Consider the following 18,289-nt stretch of genomic DNA (forward strand, 5'->3'; position numbering starts at 1 on the left):
TAAGTCTATTTCATGTTTTCCAGTGATAGCAGAATTCATTCATCTTGCCCAGATTATTTGATATGAAGGAACCTAGAATTTATACTTTAGTTTTGCTAAAGTAAATAGCAAATTGTTTTGAAGTAAGCAGTCATTTTTCATTTCCAAATAACAGGTAATAATTGAGATGCTTCATAATCAATTTTTAATTCCTTCAGACTTCTCTAGCACTTTTTCATGGTTTCTATATTATTTTTTTGACATTTCCAATTTAAAATATCTAAAATGTCTTCAAGTTGTACAGATGTAATATTTGTGCTTTTTTTTTTTTTTTTTTTTTTGTACTAGAGATTGAACCCAGGGACTCTACCACTGGGCTATCTCCCAAACCCCTTTTTAGAATTTTGAAAAAGGACTTCACTAAGTTGCTGAGGTTGACCTTGAACTTTTGGTCCTCCTGAGTCACTGGGCCACAGTGCCTGGCTGTCCTTTGATTTTAAAAATTATGTTCACACTACATAGTTTGAACAATGCAAGCCACAAAAGGGGTAAGACACAGGAGTCTTTAGCCACTTCATGGACTGTACTGGGTGATGAAGACTGTACTGGGAGATGGTCTCTCCTACTCAGATTATTTGGGTTTTATAGTATGAAGAGTCTTTGTTGTCCAGAATGTGATAAAAAATAAGGAGCATATAATTAAAATCAATTCATTCTATTTAACATCCTTCTCATCTAGGAACATGTATAAAGATTTGAAATATGCTAGTCTTCAGAACCAGACTGGTTCATGTATAGGATATCTTTACAAGAAAACTTAAGGTCATAAAGTTTAGGAAGACTGTCTTAAGTCATACTCTAAAAAGGACTCAAAAAGAGGAGAGAGCCACCTCTTACCTCCTCAGAAGAGTGTCTCACTTTTTAAATGGCCCTCCCTATATTAGTCAGTGAGGTAATCCATGTGCCAGCCCTGGCTTCAAAAGTGGGTGGTCTTTGCAAAGGGAGGTGCTCACTCACTCTACCTCTGGCCAGAGCCAGTTCCTGCAGCTGGGCTGAGGGCAGCCCAACAGACTGCACTCGGCACATTTCTTCATTTCTCACTTGAGTGCCCTTCTTTAGTTCCTTTTCAACTGCCCACTTTATATCGGCTTCATTACACCACCGCTCCATTTGTAATGTAAATTGGGAAACTCGGGGAAGTTTTTCTTTTGGCCTTGTCTACGGAAGAATACCAAGAGGTATTCAAAACGTATTAACACAAATCAATGGCACCAATAAAAGCAAAATCTCCTTAGCAACATAATCTTGATTGCAAAAGGAGAACTGAGAGCATTTAGCAGAACAGTGGCCCACATGGAATACGCATTTGTCTGGAAGAATCCAGCACAAAGCCTAAAAGAGAGATTTTGAAAAAATCCAAAATTAACTCACAGGGAACAGTTACTCTTTTTTTCAAAAGTACACAATTGGCTACATTAAATCTATCGTGTGCTTTTGGCTCAGCAACATTGTATCACACCGCTTTGCAAACTGAAATTACAACACCCTGCATGCTTCACATGAGTTACAGGGTGTTTTTTGTTTGTTTTGTTTTTTGAGTTTTTTTTCCTTGGTTGATTTCTTTAGTAAAGCAAACAAAAAAGTCTCAAGAAATATTCATCTCACACACAATACAAAGAAAATTGAATGGATATCTAACAATGTATAAGACTATAGGTACAAAGGATTGGGCTATCTTATACTTTCTCTGATGGATTCTAAGACAGTAACTACTGCAAGCAGTAATGGCATTTTTTGCTGGAGTCTCCACTTGTGGAAAAAAAAAGAAACAATACACTTTAAAGAATACTCACATTTATGTTAAAATGAAAAATGTGAATAAAAGAATAGAAATACAAAAATAAATAAAATTTCCTTTTGCGTTTTTAAATGTTTCATGTATAACCAATTGTCATTTGTCTTTTAACTAAAACAATACAGGTAAGTAGGTAAAAACATCTTTAGTGCCTACCACAGACATCCTAGTCAACTGGGTCATAGTTATTCAGTTGAATTATATCTCAATGTGTATATATGTTATATATGTATACTGGAATCTGAGTCAAAATGAAAAAACTTCTGTGACAAGTTGCTGGATATAAAGCAACATATGAGCTTTAGTAAATTCTGCTAAATATGTGCATTTACAGGAGTAATTTATTAGAATTATTTCTGCCTTCTTAAAAACCTAAACAGTATCACTGACAATACTTTTTAAAAGCTGCCCTCATTTTAAAATTGATAACTAAAACAAGAATTTCAAGGTCCTTTTTTCCCATTCTTTTGTGGTTGTTTTTGCTTTTGCAGCACCAGAAATAGAACCCATACATGCTAGCTAGGCAAGCACTCTACTGCTAAGCTACATCCACCCCATTTTCCTATTCTTTTTTCCAGCTATTTTGCAAGTTCATGAACACATTTTCTTTAAATGTACTATACAGTTCCTAAGTTTATACCATGTCAATTTAGTTATTTGATTCCTAGACATTTGTGTTGGTCATGGCTACTAAAGTTTTTGTGTGGTTTTATTCCATTCATTTGGTCATTTTAACAGACTTTACTAGTTTGATCAATTCCTTTAAAGTGAATTTATCTCTAAGTTCCAGCATTCCTTTTCCAATTCCACCTAGGTTGGCCTAAAATTTCAGTACATTCTTCAGAGACTAAATGCTGTGAATATTATAGTTTTGAACATAGAATAGTGTTGCAATCACATATTGCAATAGCATCAGTTAAAAACAACACTAACTAGACAAAGCAAGCAAATTTAAAAAATAAAAATAAAATCCTCTAGCTCAAATTAGGTCTCATTTGATCACTAAAAAAATCCCAATCAGCAAGAGCTTAATTTTATAAGACTAAATATACACAACCAATAATGCACCAAGTCACTTCAACTACTAGCCCATCTACATTACTTCTTCACAAGTACAAAGGCCAACAAATTTTTATCTACACCCCCATTTCCATTTTAAGTAAAATAGACCATGTCTGTCTGTCAGTGGTTTTAATTTGTTAATGATGAAAGAAAAAATAACACATATCTTTGAAATTCAATCTTTTATTTTTATCAATGCTGTTTTCATTTTTTTAAATGTTACTGGACTTAACCTGAATGTTATTAGAATTACCTAAAGCACAACTAAAAGGAATACTACTCTTGGTTCTGCATAATTGATTACCATCAGAAATTTCTGCTTATTCGAAAACTATTCCAAGCTCATTTAAGTGCACAGGAACAAATTCCTATATTCTCTTATTCAGCAGGTTTTTCTAAACTTGTCACATTTAAATTATAAAAGATAAATAGAAGTACACTTCTTTTGTTTTTAAAGTAGTCTCTTTTTGAAGGACATGGTAGTAGAAGAAAAATATTTAGAACAGTATTTTTCATTAAAAAAAATATCCAATATAATCATGGATAAGAATGTGTTAATGTGTAATGCCTGACCATTGTATAACTTTTATCTTTGCAAACCAGTGCAGGATAACAATGTAGTTATTTCTCTTCGCCAGTAGATTTGTTAACATCTTGCCTTCTAACCATGTATACCTTGCTTCTACTGCCATAAATGCTAAGCTTCTCAATAATACACTCTTCTAAGAGGATAGAACTCTATCAGCTTCAACAAAAGTTAAGAAATAGAACTTAAAATGGCTTTGATAACTTGAGGGAACACAAATTCCTGTTTATGAAGACTTTGTAGCAATGTAATAGGATTGTTTTAACTACCTAATTAAAATAAACTGTTACTAGAGAAGATCTTTAATTTTAGTACAACAGGTTTCTCGGAGAAGCAGAAGACTATAATCCTTCTAGACTTTAAATATACATAGTAATTAATATCAAGAGAAAGAACTGGAATTAGATCAAGACCCAGTAGAAGACATGATAGGAGATATATTGCCTCTCAATATGAGAGTAGACAAAATACCCATCTATCACTTATCTTGTTGAAGGCTGACAATACTATGTTTCTTTAAAAAACAACAAAGCAATAAATAGCTTAGTTGCAAAAAATTAAGAGTGCCCTGTGTGCTTAATTCATTGAAATATTTCTGAGATCAAGAACTACAAAAGCAATTTTGTCTTTTTCATAAAAGGAAAAAAAAATCTAGTTTGAGTTAAGAACACCATGTTTATGAAAGCAAGGGGAATGTAAAAAAATAGGTGACTTTAAGTATCTTAAAATATATTTTAAGTGTCTCATTAGAAAAAAATTTTAAAAAACCTAAACAGTATCACTGATAATACTTTTTAAAAGCTGCCCTCATTTTAAAATTGATAACTAAAATAAGAATTTCAAGTATTATATTTAATGTTTTCCTAATTTGTAAAATATGTTAAGTACATATAGGGAGTACCCAGCCACTTTCATTTTAAATGCAAAACCTGACAGTAACCCGAGTTTATGCTGACATTGAAAATGAGTCATAAAAAGCTAATCAATCATCACCATTAAATATGTATTTACTTTTAAATAGGTTTTAATAAGTAACAGGAATTACTGAAACTATCATTTCAAAACAAGATAACACCATGAAGCTTGGGGTATGGCTCAGCAGTATAATGCTTGCCTAACATGCATGAGGCCATAGGTCTGATTCACCATACCAAGAAAGAAAGAAAGTACAATGAGGTAGTCACAGCATCTTCTTGTTTTGGGAAATGAAAATAAAAGCAAAGAGACCAAGTCATTTGATGATCTTGTAGAACATCAGAAATGAAAGCCAGATCAGGATCAGCATCCTGACTTTGTTTTCAATATTAAGATAAGTCTTGCTTCAATTTGTCATCTTGGGGGAGATACTGGCCTCTATTATAGAATGAAATACACAGAATTATGATTAATAATATATACAATATTTAAGCTTTTCTTAAATTTCTATCTAAAAATCTTTGTAAATTTTCAGAACAAGATCACTCAAGATTTAAAGACATACTTCAAATCTCAACTTGTATAAAAAAGTATGTTCCTAAAACAACATGAAGTTGGCTATATCAATTAAAAGAAAAAGTTGATTTCCTTTTTAAAAAGGTTAAGTGTTTATACACAAACTACTGTGGGATGATTAATGGTATGGTTTAGGACTGGCCTATCCTTTCCTAAGCAAAACTAAACATAAATCACTTCCTTCAAAAACTGGTCTGAGAAGGAGTCTCTGGTTCATCCTATTTCCTTCTCTTTCCCTACCGGCCCCCAGCTCTCAGAAGTCTGGATATGATGTATTGAGAAGAAAAACACCAACTGCACCAATTAAGAAACTCCCTTTTTAAAAAATTCAAGTATCACTTCTGCAGAATTGAGGGTGTTTAGCCATTCATCACTTAATGTGACTCACTTTAATTGGTCTTCTAAACACCTAGCTAAGAATGCAAAAGAAATAACATGCTCACTGGGAGCTTTGGGTAAGAAAGACAAAAAGACAATTCTGAGCTATGTCCAGGTGCTTCAGAAGAACAGAAGAAAAGAGGGTCCAGGACTAGATGCTGGAGTTTGGTCAAAGACAGTTTCAAATACGTTGTAGTTTTGGATTTAGTACTACTGACCTAGAGCAAGCCAAAGCAAATATTCACAGTGAAACATCAGGCATGTAGCTAACGGGTATAATTGTGAGGCCAAATACCATGAAATTTCAAACAGTCTGAATACATATATAATGTTATATAATGTAGTAGTGTCTGAACTCATGCATCTATAGGTCCAACTGTACATATTGTCACTTAAAATCATTTTGCAGCCAGTGATTGAAATGGAAAAGATTTTTGAAATTCTATACTTAATATCATCAACTATGAATCTTATGTTAAAATATTTTTATTTTATTTTGAAAAATTACTATTGACAGAAGTCGAAGTCTTATATGGCTGGCCTATGTCTACTAATACAGAAGTTCTCTGTAAATAACACTGAAAACACAATCATAGGGAAAGGTTTGGCTCTTCTTGATTTGAAAGTATTCAATTACAAAACTAACTTTTCTAATAAGAAAAAGAAATAATTGTTTATGATTATTTAAGGTTTTATTAAATGTATTTTGTGGATTTTAGGCTCAAATTACAAGTTTATATTTTAAATGACTGAAATCTGGTCATTAAAGAGTCTTAATAAAGCATCTGATGATGGTTTTAGATAGGTAAGGTGACTTCTTGCCCATCTATGTAGTAAAATACAACAGGATTTGCAAAGTACATTATTGGAGGAAAAAAGAAAAGTTTCTATACAGGAATAGTGACTGCCTATAAAATGCAGGTGATGTATTTTAAAAGACCCTAAGTTGTTCACTTAACCTATATAAAATCTTTACATTGGATTTTCTGCCAATATCTTTTCCTGGCCAGTTTAGAAAGTACCTTTAATTCATATCTCACAAACTTTAAATCAGAAAACAAGAGCTGAAGAAAAAAATTGCCATTTTAAATATTTTCTTGGACTAATATTCATATAACATGGGCATCTCTGACATTTCTGATTTACAGTAACATGGGTACTTAAATTCATGATTCAAGAAAAAATAATATACTGGAGAATCCTTATGAAAATCCAAGCATGAAATTCTAACAGCTCAAAGTGGCTTATGGTAATGCAATATATTAAACATTTATGGTTCTTTTCTACACACACATTGGAAGTGTAATGCATATTCTCAGGGAATCTTTACAACAACTGACTTACCTTTCAATAAAACAGGAAAAGCTTTTTGAAATTCTATACTTAATATCATCAACTATGAAACTTATCTTATGTTAAAATATTCTTACAGGAATATAATTTTGAAAAATTATTATTGACAGAAGACTAATAATGGGAAGAAAAATATATCTAAATAAATAAGTTCTTTTTATAAAGCTGATTTCTACAGCATTATATGGATTTACACAATTTTAAACAGGGAACTCTGTGTTGCATAGTCTACACTGTCATTACATTTTTTTTGCTCTTTCTGAATCCTGAGGCAGATTTAGTATTATATGGAGATACAGTATTTTCCACACTGAAACCAGACAAATACTGGAGTTTTTGAATAGCGTTACTTTTAATTGCACTATAAAGTGGCAGGACACACTTCAGACACAAGTTAAATAGAAGTGGAAGTATTTGAATTCTTTGTACTTTGAGTTCTTCATAGGAAAAGTATTCTATAAATTCAAGTTGTTAAATTATGTGGGGGACAAGGCAAATAGATCATTCTCTGACCAAAAAAAAAAAAAAAAAAAAAAAAATAATAATAATAATCCTAGCTTTTAAGATAATTCCTAATGTCCAGTATAGTATATAGGATGCAAGATACTGGCATTTAACTATTCAAATTTATGTAGAAGTACAGTACTTTGGAGAAGTACAAAGAAATACCTTTTTTAAAAAATACAGGTATATAAATTAATGAAACCGTATTTAAAAGATTTAATACAAGGAAAAAAGGTATTGTATAGTGGTACCAATTCTTAATACAAATTATTAAGCATAGTTTATATAATTTCAAAAGTTATTCACATTATTGCTCGATACCACAGTTGCATGGAACAAACTCTTGACACACATTAAAACTTGTATAATTTCAGGCTTATAAAAACAAAAATTTACACATAGGCCATATAGATATCTAAAAAGTTTTTAAATGCATGGAGGCTATCTATAATCAAAAAGACAAAAAAAAGTATGTATGTGTGTAGTATATATTTAAAAATAATAAACTAATGATTCATGTCACAGTCGCTCTCAATCAAAAAAAGTAACATAACTGACTGAAAGTGAATGCACAGATAAAAACAGTACTAAATATGTCCTCCATTTCTTAGTAGGAACTTGTTCTAAATACCATTGGGATATTAAATAATAGCTTACTTTTAATCTAGAACTTTTGTTTTCCTTTCGAAACTCTTTAGAAACATATCCATTCTACAACTACATTTGATTGGGAGGAATATTTTTTCTTAGAAATTTTTAAAGGAGTACTGCCATAGTTTTGAATATAAGATATGGTGAACAATAAAAATAACCCAAGTAAGGCCATTATTAATATCATCTTGACCAAAAATATATGCAGATTGTGATGCTACTATATTTTGTGATCCTGAGCTCTAGTAACCATTAGATGCATGCATACCATTCATTGATTTGCCTATTCTAATAAAAATAATTTAATTCTGCCTTACTACCTTTGAAGACAGAAATATTTTCAAAACTTTTTGATAGGTCTTCATAATGTTAACAGATAGATCTGCTGTAAAAAGAATATTTAGGAATTATATGACAAAGGGTATGCTATGTTCCAAAGGCTATTAAAGAAAACTTATTATTTTAAAGTAATTTCTATGTTAAATTTTAAAAAGGAAGAAAAAATAATACAAAGAGTGTGCTTGTTAGAATAGATAAGTAGCGTCTTACAGAGGTGATTTTCTATGTTAAGAAATTTATAAATAAAGAATTGTGTGTACCTTGGTGATAAAATAAAAAAGGCTGGCCACTTTGTATGCTAAGTTCAAATGTATTTTTTTGAGAATACAAAAAGTAATCCTTGAAAATCAGAATACATAACAGAATAAAGCACAATAACTTAAGTATTAAACATCTGTATGAAACAACTTGCAAAGTTTGACAAATATGCACACACAGAACATGCGGTTATTTAAAAAAAACAACAAAAACGAAAACAAACAACAACAACAACAACAAAAAAAAAACACCACACAATTCTGTAGAACCAATGTTATGTCACCACCAGGAGAGCACCAAGCAAGGCACCATTGGAAAGACAACATACTTGGAAAGTCTCTATAAATAAACTAAATGCTAATCTGGTCGAAAAATTGGTGTCTTTGGTAAAAATTCTATGAGGATGACCTGTAAAGGAAGAAGAGAAAGTTTTAAAAGAACTAAAACAGTTTTTTATCTTAAAACTTCACTTTCATCACTTAAATTTTTTTGAAAATTCATTCACATATCAAAACTACAAATTTTCTTAAAGCAGACATTTATTTGACACCCCAGAACCTCATCATTGAGAATTTTTCTGAATTTCAGTTCTATGAAGAAGCAGGCAAGTAAGTGTAAAATAAGTCTGAGAAGGTAAGTAGAGGTGGTTGATACAGACAGTACCCCTGGCAAACTAGAGGAATGCACACACTTGCATGCACATTATGAATGAATGAGAAGACTGAGAATTACAGATGAAGTCTATTTAATTCTAGCAATTTATGAGGTATTAGCACTGCTGTTTACAAATGAGAAAATTGATAATCTTACAAGTTGTAACATTATGGACTATGGAGTAACTATTTGAATAAAAAGTTGTTTTAACTCCAAAGCCTTATCCTTTCTATTGTATTACGTGACTATAGTTGACCCAATATTTTCCTTCCGGCTTCTTCCCTTTTTCAACCCAATTCTGTAAGTTTTAGATGTTCTCATTTTACCACAGGATACTGGTCTTTCTACTTCTTTTAATTTTTTAAAGACCTTTTCTTCTTGAGTTAGCAAAATTAATTAAAATTTGGGGCTGGGGATATAGTTCAGTTGGTAGAGTGCTTGCCTTGCATGCATAAGGCACGGGGTTTCAATCTCCAGCACCATCAAAGGGGAAAAAAAAAAGATTAAAATGTATTTGTTTCAAAGGAACTTTTAATAGGAAACTAAAAGAAAAAAACAAAAGCAAAACACAACAATACAAATACATACAAGTTGATGACAGCTAATTTTTATTCTGAACTTGAGTCATCTTAAATTTTAATTTAACTCTCTCCCTTGCTCCATCTCTGAATGGACTAGTGCTGACTGAAAAGGCATTTAATCTGAACAATTTCCAAGTTTGGTGACCATGTCAATTATTTTTTTCAGAAATTATTATTTTTTGTGTGTGTCTTGATATGATCTCCAAATCTGAACACACTTACATGTTAATCCATTTGAATAGAAAACTTTGTATTCCCTTGAGTTCTACTGGTTTCTTTTCCAGGGTTTCCCTAAATTGCCCAGACTGGACTAAAACCTGGGATCCTCCCGCCTCAGCTTTGAACAGCTGAGATTATAAATGAATGAATCACAACCGACTGAATTATCATTAGTTTTTAAAAAACATATCCTACAAAACTCTTTTCGTTCACCAAGCACTCATAAAAATTGTGTACTTGTTTCTTCTAAATCATATCCCTCTATTTTATCTGAATAAAAAAAAATTAGTATAAAGTTGGTATTTTTTCTAGATTATCTCCAAAATTCAAAATACTTCAGGAAGAATTATTTTTCTTTTTAACTAATAAATGACATTTCTGTAAGTTATAGAAAAGCTGAGGGAAGGAAGGCTACGTGACAAAAAAGGCTTGAATTCCTTAGGTAAGGAGGCATTCACTCTCTTCTTACTGGATTATATGCTATTTTAACTTTTAAAACTTACCCTTAGGGACTTTTTTTTTAATATTTAGTTTTTAGTTTTTTTTTTTCCCCGGTGGACACAACATCTTTGTTTGTATGTGGTGCTGATGATTGAACCTGGGCCGCACACATGCCAGGCGAGTGCGCTACCGCTCGAGCCACATCCCCAGCCCCCTCAGGGACTTTTTGAAGCTATGTTATTTTTGCTTTTAGCTATAAAAATCACATTCTTTGTTAGCAATTTTTAATTTTTTTTTTTGTTGTACTACTCTCTAGATATCTTCTATGATAATACAATCATTTTAGAAATGCTTAATTATCTAAAAATTCAAGGTAAACTATTTTCCAAACAAAGCATAAAGTTCAGAATGTTTTAGAAGTTACTAAGTTATTTTAATTTTGGTTAATAAAAAAAAGTCATGAAATCTTTTAAAAAAAATTCATATACCCTACTTGAAAATTACAGCATTGGAAATAATAATTTTTTTTTTTAGTGCTGGGGATCAAACAAAGGCCTTGAGCATTTAGGTAAGTGCTCTTATCACTGATTTATATTCCAAGCTCAGGTATAATTTAGATGTTTTCTTTTCCAAAGTAAATTTAGAAATGTACAAAAATAATTAATGCCTCCAACTTAAGCTTACTTGTTTGGATTTACAGATGTAGCAAATATTTCTTACAAAATACCTTAAATCTCCTAAATATCTATTCCTCCCCACAAAATGTATACACAAAACCCTCTTACTATCTATAATAAAAAATATGACTAATATTTTCATAGGTCAACCTTAAAACAAGTTACTCAAATGTGCTTTTCTTATGATTATAAAGAAGTATCAAGTGTCTTTCTCATCATCATAAATTAACATGTTTGATATAATAGATAAAGAAAATCTACATTATTCTGTTCATTGAATAGAGCTAGTTTATGGGAAAAAAAAGACACTTAAAAATATCTTTTTTGTTCAAGGCTAGAAATGGGATTTGACGACATGTTAATGAAAGAACCGGAAAATGCTAATAGAGAAAAATGATTTTATGATAATTTCCAACTATTTAAACACTGTTTTAATCAATCTTTTATACACACATACAATCTATGATGGTTATATTGTTTCAAAGAAAAGACAAAATTCATCAGAAATGTTATAACAGGTACTTCACAAAGGCTGTGGTTTTAATTTTCAACAATTAACTCTTCCTTAGATCTTTTTCTTTTAATGTAATAACCTTTCCATATTTAAAATAAAACACTCAAGTCACTCAAGTTCAGGGAGAAAATAAATATTCATAATTTCCTATAGTTATTTTCAACTTTTCAAAAGGAAAACAATTGTCCAAGTAAATCAAGGAGTCATTTTAAAGTTCTAAAATAAATTGTATATACATTCAAAATTAACTATCTTTTAAAGAAAAAACATAGAATAATCAGCATCTCCTTTCCTGCTTACTTTTAAGATAATTTTCACAAAGCAATATTCTAATAACACTTTGAAAGATTCTCTAAAGGCCACTGAGGTATACTGGCAGTTAAAGTCTATAAAGGCTAAAGGTTTCTTAAGCTCCAATGACTTGGCTGAAAGGTTTTCTTCCATACTTGGAAACTTGATTAGCATTATATAAAAAAGCCATATCTGACTTGCTGCGTAACCAAAGTTGTGGTTATTCTTTATACAGCATTTAAAATTTCACACTCCATCAACACATGTTCAGGCTATTTTATCTTGGCAATTAATTTATTATTTTTCAGAACACAGTGAAGCCTTGTTTTCAAGTCATTCATAACTTTATAAATCAGGCTTGCACATGAAACCCATGCATCTGTGAAGCGTAGAAAATCCTTGCACTCAGGAGATTAAGCTCCTGACACCTTTGCTGATTAATAATCATGGAAAGAATAAGATCAGAAGCAAAATAAATGATCATTTAATAGAGAAACTCACAAAACAGCCCTTTAACTTACATATTCCATCATGTTATTCGTTTCACATTTCCTTTTGCTCAGTCTCCAGTGCAAGCACAGCTAGACAAGTAGGAGAGTAAAAGAAGAAAAATGAGCTCTATTTTATTGCAGCACACAGACTAACCCATTTGTCCACCTTTCATATTTTTAGTTCAACAAAAGCATCTGTTTCCATACTGTGCAATTCAGACCCCAACAGTACGAAGCTGCTCCCTGTGGTACTCACCTTGTGGTATAACCTATTGTTTTCCCATTCTAATAACTTCTCAATCGATCTTCGTGTCTGGAAGACAAATGAGGAAAAAGTTTACTCTTGACTGGTTTCAGAAAAACTTTGTTTTGCAGCTGCTTTTTGTGTGAAAAGGGGAGAAGTACATGACAGTGACTGAGTATAGGATGGCGTATACCACTATCAATGTTCTAGCATGAAATAGAAACCTGAACAGAAACAGTACTTTTTTAATAAACATACACTTTGGTTTATTTGCATATGTATTTTTTAACTGTTTCAAATTTACTAGCTTCTGATTTCAAAGTATCAATGTCTAAAAAATTATTTATCTGCCAAATGATATATGTTTAAGTTCTAAGTTCTTTCAAAAATATTTTTGCAATATTTAAATAGTAACAAAGGCCCTTAATACTTTAAAACAAGGATAATTTAAATATTAACTAACAAAATGCAAAAGCCCTTTAGGGTAAATCTTAAAATGAAATAACTGAACATTTTTAAAGAAAAAAACCCACCAAACTATAAAATTCAAACTAATTTTAACATCATACTTTAAAATAATGTCTACATCTTAAATAAATATTAATTATTCCAGTTAGAGTTTCTAAACAAAGTCAAAATTTTGTTCAAACCAATATAAAAGTAGTGTCTGGTAGTCAAACCAAATTCTTAATACATAGTACTCTTTAAAGAATCAACTGAGAAATTCATTTCACTTGATTGTTCCAGTATATATATGCAGCAGGAAATGTTTCTTGTTTGGAAGGATGAATAAAGGAGAGTATAATTCATGATGCCAGGTGTTAGGATGAGACTGACACAGCTGCAGGTGCAAAAGTGATAGTATTGCCACAAGGATCAACTGCAACTTGGTGCAGCTGCAGTTTTCTTAAGAAGGAAAAAAGCATCTACTGCTATTAATATGGTACAACTGTAAATAAATACTAATAATCAAATATGTAATGCCTGTCAAACAAGGATGAGCTAGGTGAAAATTTTTAGGATCAAGTTGATTTTGAATTTTAGTGTTACATAGTAAAAGATTAATACTTATTTAAATATTTATTGTAATCTAGTTCTAATATTACCTTTTAGCATGTTGAACATGCTAAAAACATACCAAAATCACGTAAGTGCCAATTATAATTCATAGCTACCAACGAATTACCACTACTTTCTTAAATTTTCCAAGCTTAGGCCATAGAAATCAGAAAATCAACTACCTTTCTGGGTGATAATACGCCAATGACTAATTTATTACATTACTTTTTTTGAACAGTCTTTTTGGCAAGAATTTTAAAGAAAAAAAAAGTGCCCTTGTTAACAATGATCAGCAGACCTCACTTGTTTCTTTGTAAAGATAGCCTTTTAGAGGCAGCTCTCCTTTTAAATGAAAATAGGGCAGCAGTTATGGTCACACTTTTTGTTAATTTAGTTGCCAGTCAGCCCCAAATCAAAAGAAAATAAGGCTGCAGAGTGTAATTAACATTCAGTTCAGTCGTTTTGTCCCTTGTCTAGCCCCCAAGCTTTGTTAAAATTGCCATCTGAATGCTGAAGGCTGTAGGGAAATCGATTTGATTCTAATCGCACCATGAAAAGAACATGATCTAACTGCTTTCAGCCCTCCGTAAATCTGTACTAGGTCTTTAGCACAATGCAACTTCCAATTTAAAAAGCACTGAATGTCTCGTCAATGACTTTGTGAAGAAAAAAGAACAAGGAGCAGACATAAAAATTCCAATAGTTGTTTAAGCATTAAAGTTCATTTGCATCACAGCGAACCTGAAAAGGGCTGACCTCTCAAACCGCCTCTCAGGTCTATGAAGTTGTAGCCTTGACAAGCTCACATTGACAGAGCTCATTGACTCTGAAAGGCTACTCTATCAATGGTGAAAAATGGCAATAGGTTCTACTATGAGCAGGCATCTGCCTGCCCACCCGCTGCTAAACCAATGGTAAAACCGATTCAAAACCTGAATCTACCTTGTAATCTTCCTTTCTAGGACCTTTTAATAATAGATTAAGATTACTATACAATTTGAGGTTTTACTTTTACTGATGGTTTAAAGGTTGGAGGGGGTGATGAAAGAAACAGGGTAGGGAGAGAGAACTAGCTTTCCAAGTCTATTGTTTTATATTAACACATTAAAAATAGAATCCAAAAGCTTAACACTACACTTTGCAAATATTTATTACTTAAAGAAAATAATATTGTTAGCATCATCTTATTGCATCAGAAATTTAAATCCATGAAAATCTACATATGAAAATGGAATTCTTTATGATGCATATATATATATACATACACATATACAAACACAATTTAAAACTTTAAAATATTTACTTTACATAACTTACATCAACTACCAGTATTTGAATAAAAAATAATTACATAATTACAAAGTATGAACCTAAAATTCCAAAATACTTATGTAGGAATTCTGAATTTATTCTTTGTCTCTAATTGAGAGTTTAACGATAAGGTTTGTTATAGTAATTGTGTCTTAAAATATTTAAGAAATCTAAACCAAACAAACCCTGCTATGCTACATTCTGAATAAGCATCTAAATATACAATATTTCTACACACTTGACAGTCTGAAGTAAAAGCTGTGAATTAGCACCATCTAATCTTGCTATAAGACTTCTTTCCTGCTTGACAGGTGAAAAAAAAAGGCACTTGCACGTGCAGCTTAATTAATCATTGCACTTGACATCTCAATGATTTACAGTGAGGAGCAGGTGAGAACATACAAAACCAGAAAGAACCCTTGATTTGAGTGGAACATTTCTTGCACACTAAGGTGACAAGTATGTAGATTCTAGCAGAGATTAAAAAATAAAAAAAAAAGAAAGAAAAGAAACTGTGCCACAAATTATTTGTTAGTAGCAACAAAAGCTCAAATTAAACGGAAAAAAAAAGCTGTAACTACTGAGAATGTTTAATACTCTGCAATTAATTTTAGTTAACAAAATCAAAATATATTTTCAAGATTAAATACAATACCAATTTGACAGATCATGAAAAAAATGACACTTAAGCATTTATAAAAGCAATTTCAAAGCTTTCAAACTTCAATTGCAGTCATTTAGAAATAAAAGTTAAGAGTTTATGTCCACAGAACTATCAGAGATCTATTTCTAATTTCAACATTGCCAAACTCTACCGTAACTAACTGGACAAGCAAACTTAATCATATAAAAACCTGTCCTGGAATTTAAATGTTTATATTGACCTCCAGGTTTCAAAATACAGCAAATTAAACCATTAGAAAAAAATATGTAGAGGCCTGCCAACAAAAAATACCAATAAAACATTATTTTTCTACGCCAGCTTTTAAAAATAAGTCATCTTAATTTTCTTTAAAGAATTTAGTGCTTGTGAAAAGCCCCGAATTGATAGTCATGGGAACTAAGGATCTTCTATTTAGCTGAAAGAACAGGGGAAAGGGCAGTGCAGGCTTCAGTACAAGGTTCCCTACAGTGGGCCTTAATCCTTTTCAGTGCTTACACCCTGGGGGTAAGAGGACAGGTTAGTGGTTCTTTACCAAGGAATCCTCAGTCCTTCTGCTTAAGATGATCAATAAGAAATCTAATTTTATGATGGATTCTTTAATTAAAAGTACCAGGACCACCAACTTACACCATGTAAGCAAAACAACTTTTTGTGAGAATGTCATGTCACTAACCTGGAAGAGGACAGCTTCAAGCATCTGGACTCCCACCCACCTCCCTTGAGAGTTCATTTTGAAGGCCCTGCCTTTTAAAACAGTAACAACATATTTCTTCATTTCAACATCTTGGTGGTTTTATTTTCCTTATTAGTGAGTTACTTCTAATATAGCCTCTTAAAATAACAAGAGATTAAAAAACATAATTCAATTAATAAATATACGTTAAATAGATTTAAATTGAGTAATAAGCAGTAGTACCATAAGGAGAAACATTTTGGCTTCTACTCTTGTTGTGCTTGGTTGCTTTGAAATGTTTGGTAAAACTGTGGGAATAAGCCCAAACATGAGAACTGCAAGAGAAGTCAAAGGATATGAACAATGCACAAAACAACTTACTTGGGTGGCTAATCAACAAGGTTAGATATGACATACCCTGTAAGTTCCAAAAAAGAATATAAAGTAAGCTTACAATAGTTTAAAAAAAAAAAAAAGTATGAAACACTGTGAAAACCTAAATTACTGAAATAGAAAATCAGGATTTCCTAAAAAACCTCAAATTTGATTATAAAATATTTTAACAATTTCATTTAACTAACTTTATAGATAAAGTTCACTACTTATAGGTTTATTTGAATTGGATTTATTCATAACATCAGAGAATGTCAAAGCCAAATTTCAAACGTTCAATTTCTTATTTAAAACAAATTTTGAATTTTAAACTTCTAAAAGTATAATTCATTAAGCTTTAACTAAAATGCTTTAAATGTATTCATAATCTTATTTTTAACTTTTAAATGTTTTTCAAATAAGAATTACACATATTTTTAGACTTCACTACAAACTGAAATTGTTAAAATAAGTGAAACAATTAATATTTTTAGTTATAAGTTATTAGAAGGAAAACATATGATTTGGAATGGATTATTTTAACTTTGGAGAACTAAAGAGAAAATTACTTGATTTACTTCTGTTTGTTCTGGATTAATGTTAAATCTTATATTCCAATTATGTGCAGAAAATTCTATGTCATATCTCAAAATTATGACATATGAAAAACTTGGATTACCAACCATATAACAAGAATATGTATTAATTGCTCAAAGGAATTTTTAACCAAATTCCCTTCCTCTACATAAAAGCTCCTTTTAAAAATTGTAATGTGAACACTGAATTTCAAATAATCTAGATATACTAAATTATCCACTAAAGTATCATTAGAATAAAGTTTTTAGTAATGTTTGTTAAAAAAGTAGTATTGTTGGGGCTGGGGATGTAGTTCAGGGGTACAACACTTGTGAAGCCTGAAGAAGTCCTGAGTTCCATCCCCATAATTGCAAAAAAGAAGAAGAAAAAGTACCTCTGTTAGAGATAAGCTAAACAACTGCTAACATTTGTGGATCAAAAATATCCTCGAGGCAGCACTGAGCCATCACTTATAGGTGCTAATCTTAAGTAATGTATGATTAAACTGAATTTCATCAAGAGTTTATGAGCTAGGCTAGTGAGTGGCTCATAACTTTTAAAATTACACCATTTTATAAATGATTAAAGTTAACAGACTCTTTCTCCAGAAAAAGAGGCACATATACAAAATGCTACACAAAATTTCAAGGGAGTGATCCACTAAATCCCAGTTACATTTAACAAAATACTAATAATGTTTCAGGAAACTAAAACTGAATTTCAACTGAAAGAAGAAAATTTAAAGAACTATTCATAAGACAAATTAATTTCACCAAATAAGTACTACTACAGGGACTTTTTGAAAAACTAAATATAATTTTTAAAGGATGAATCAGTGCTTAGGACCAAGAAGTAGAAAAGCAGTTTAAAAAAAAAAAAAAAATCAACTGTTCATTGATTAAAATAGACAACTGGAGAAATAAGAATGGATTAGGAATTATTGTTTATGGAACCTGATATGGGGTCTGACCCATGCTAGTATATTCCTTTTGTTACCTTATTTATTAACCTGCACAACAAAACCTATAAGGTAGATTGTATTACTTTCATTTTACATATAAGAACT

General features: G+C 31.2%; 1 protein-coding gene across 1 annotated transcript in view; it reads right to left on the reverse strand.

Moving 5' to 3' along the window:
• Positions 1-5,821: 5,821 nt before the first annotated feature.
• Chic2 (cysteine rich hydrophobic domain 2) overlaps positions 5,822-18,289 on the reverse strand; it is a 43,158-nt gene continuing 30,690 nt past the window's right edge. Inside the window, exons 4-6 of the mRNA XM_076864234.2 lie at positions 12,581-12,637; positions 12,355-12,414; positions 5,822-8,864 (exon numbers count right to left, since the gene is read on the reverse strand). Of these exons, the coding sequence (XP_076720349.1) occupies positions 8,814-8,864; positions 12,355-12,414; positions 12,581-12,637 (168 nt within the window). The 3' untranslated portion in view covers positions 5,822-8,813. The remainder of the gene's footprint in view (positions 8,865-12,354; positions 12,415-12,580; positions 12,638-18,289) is intronic.

This window comes from Callospermophilus lateralis, chromosome 8 (genome assembly GCF_048772815.1).
Source record: "Callospermophilus lateralis isolate mCalLat2 chromosome 8, mCalLat2.hap1, whole genome shotgun sequence".
In the NCBI taxonomy this organism is placed as follows: domain Eukaryota; kingdom Metazoa; phylum Chordata; class Mammalia; order Rodentia; family Sciuridae; genus Callospermophilus; species Callospermophilus lateralis.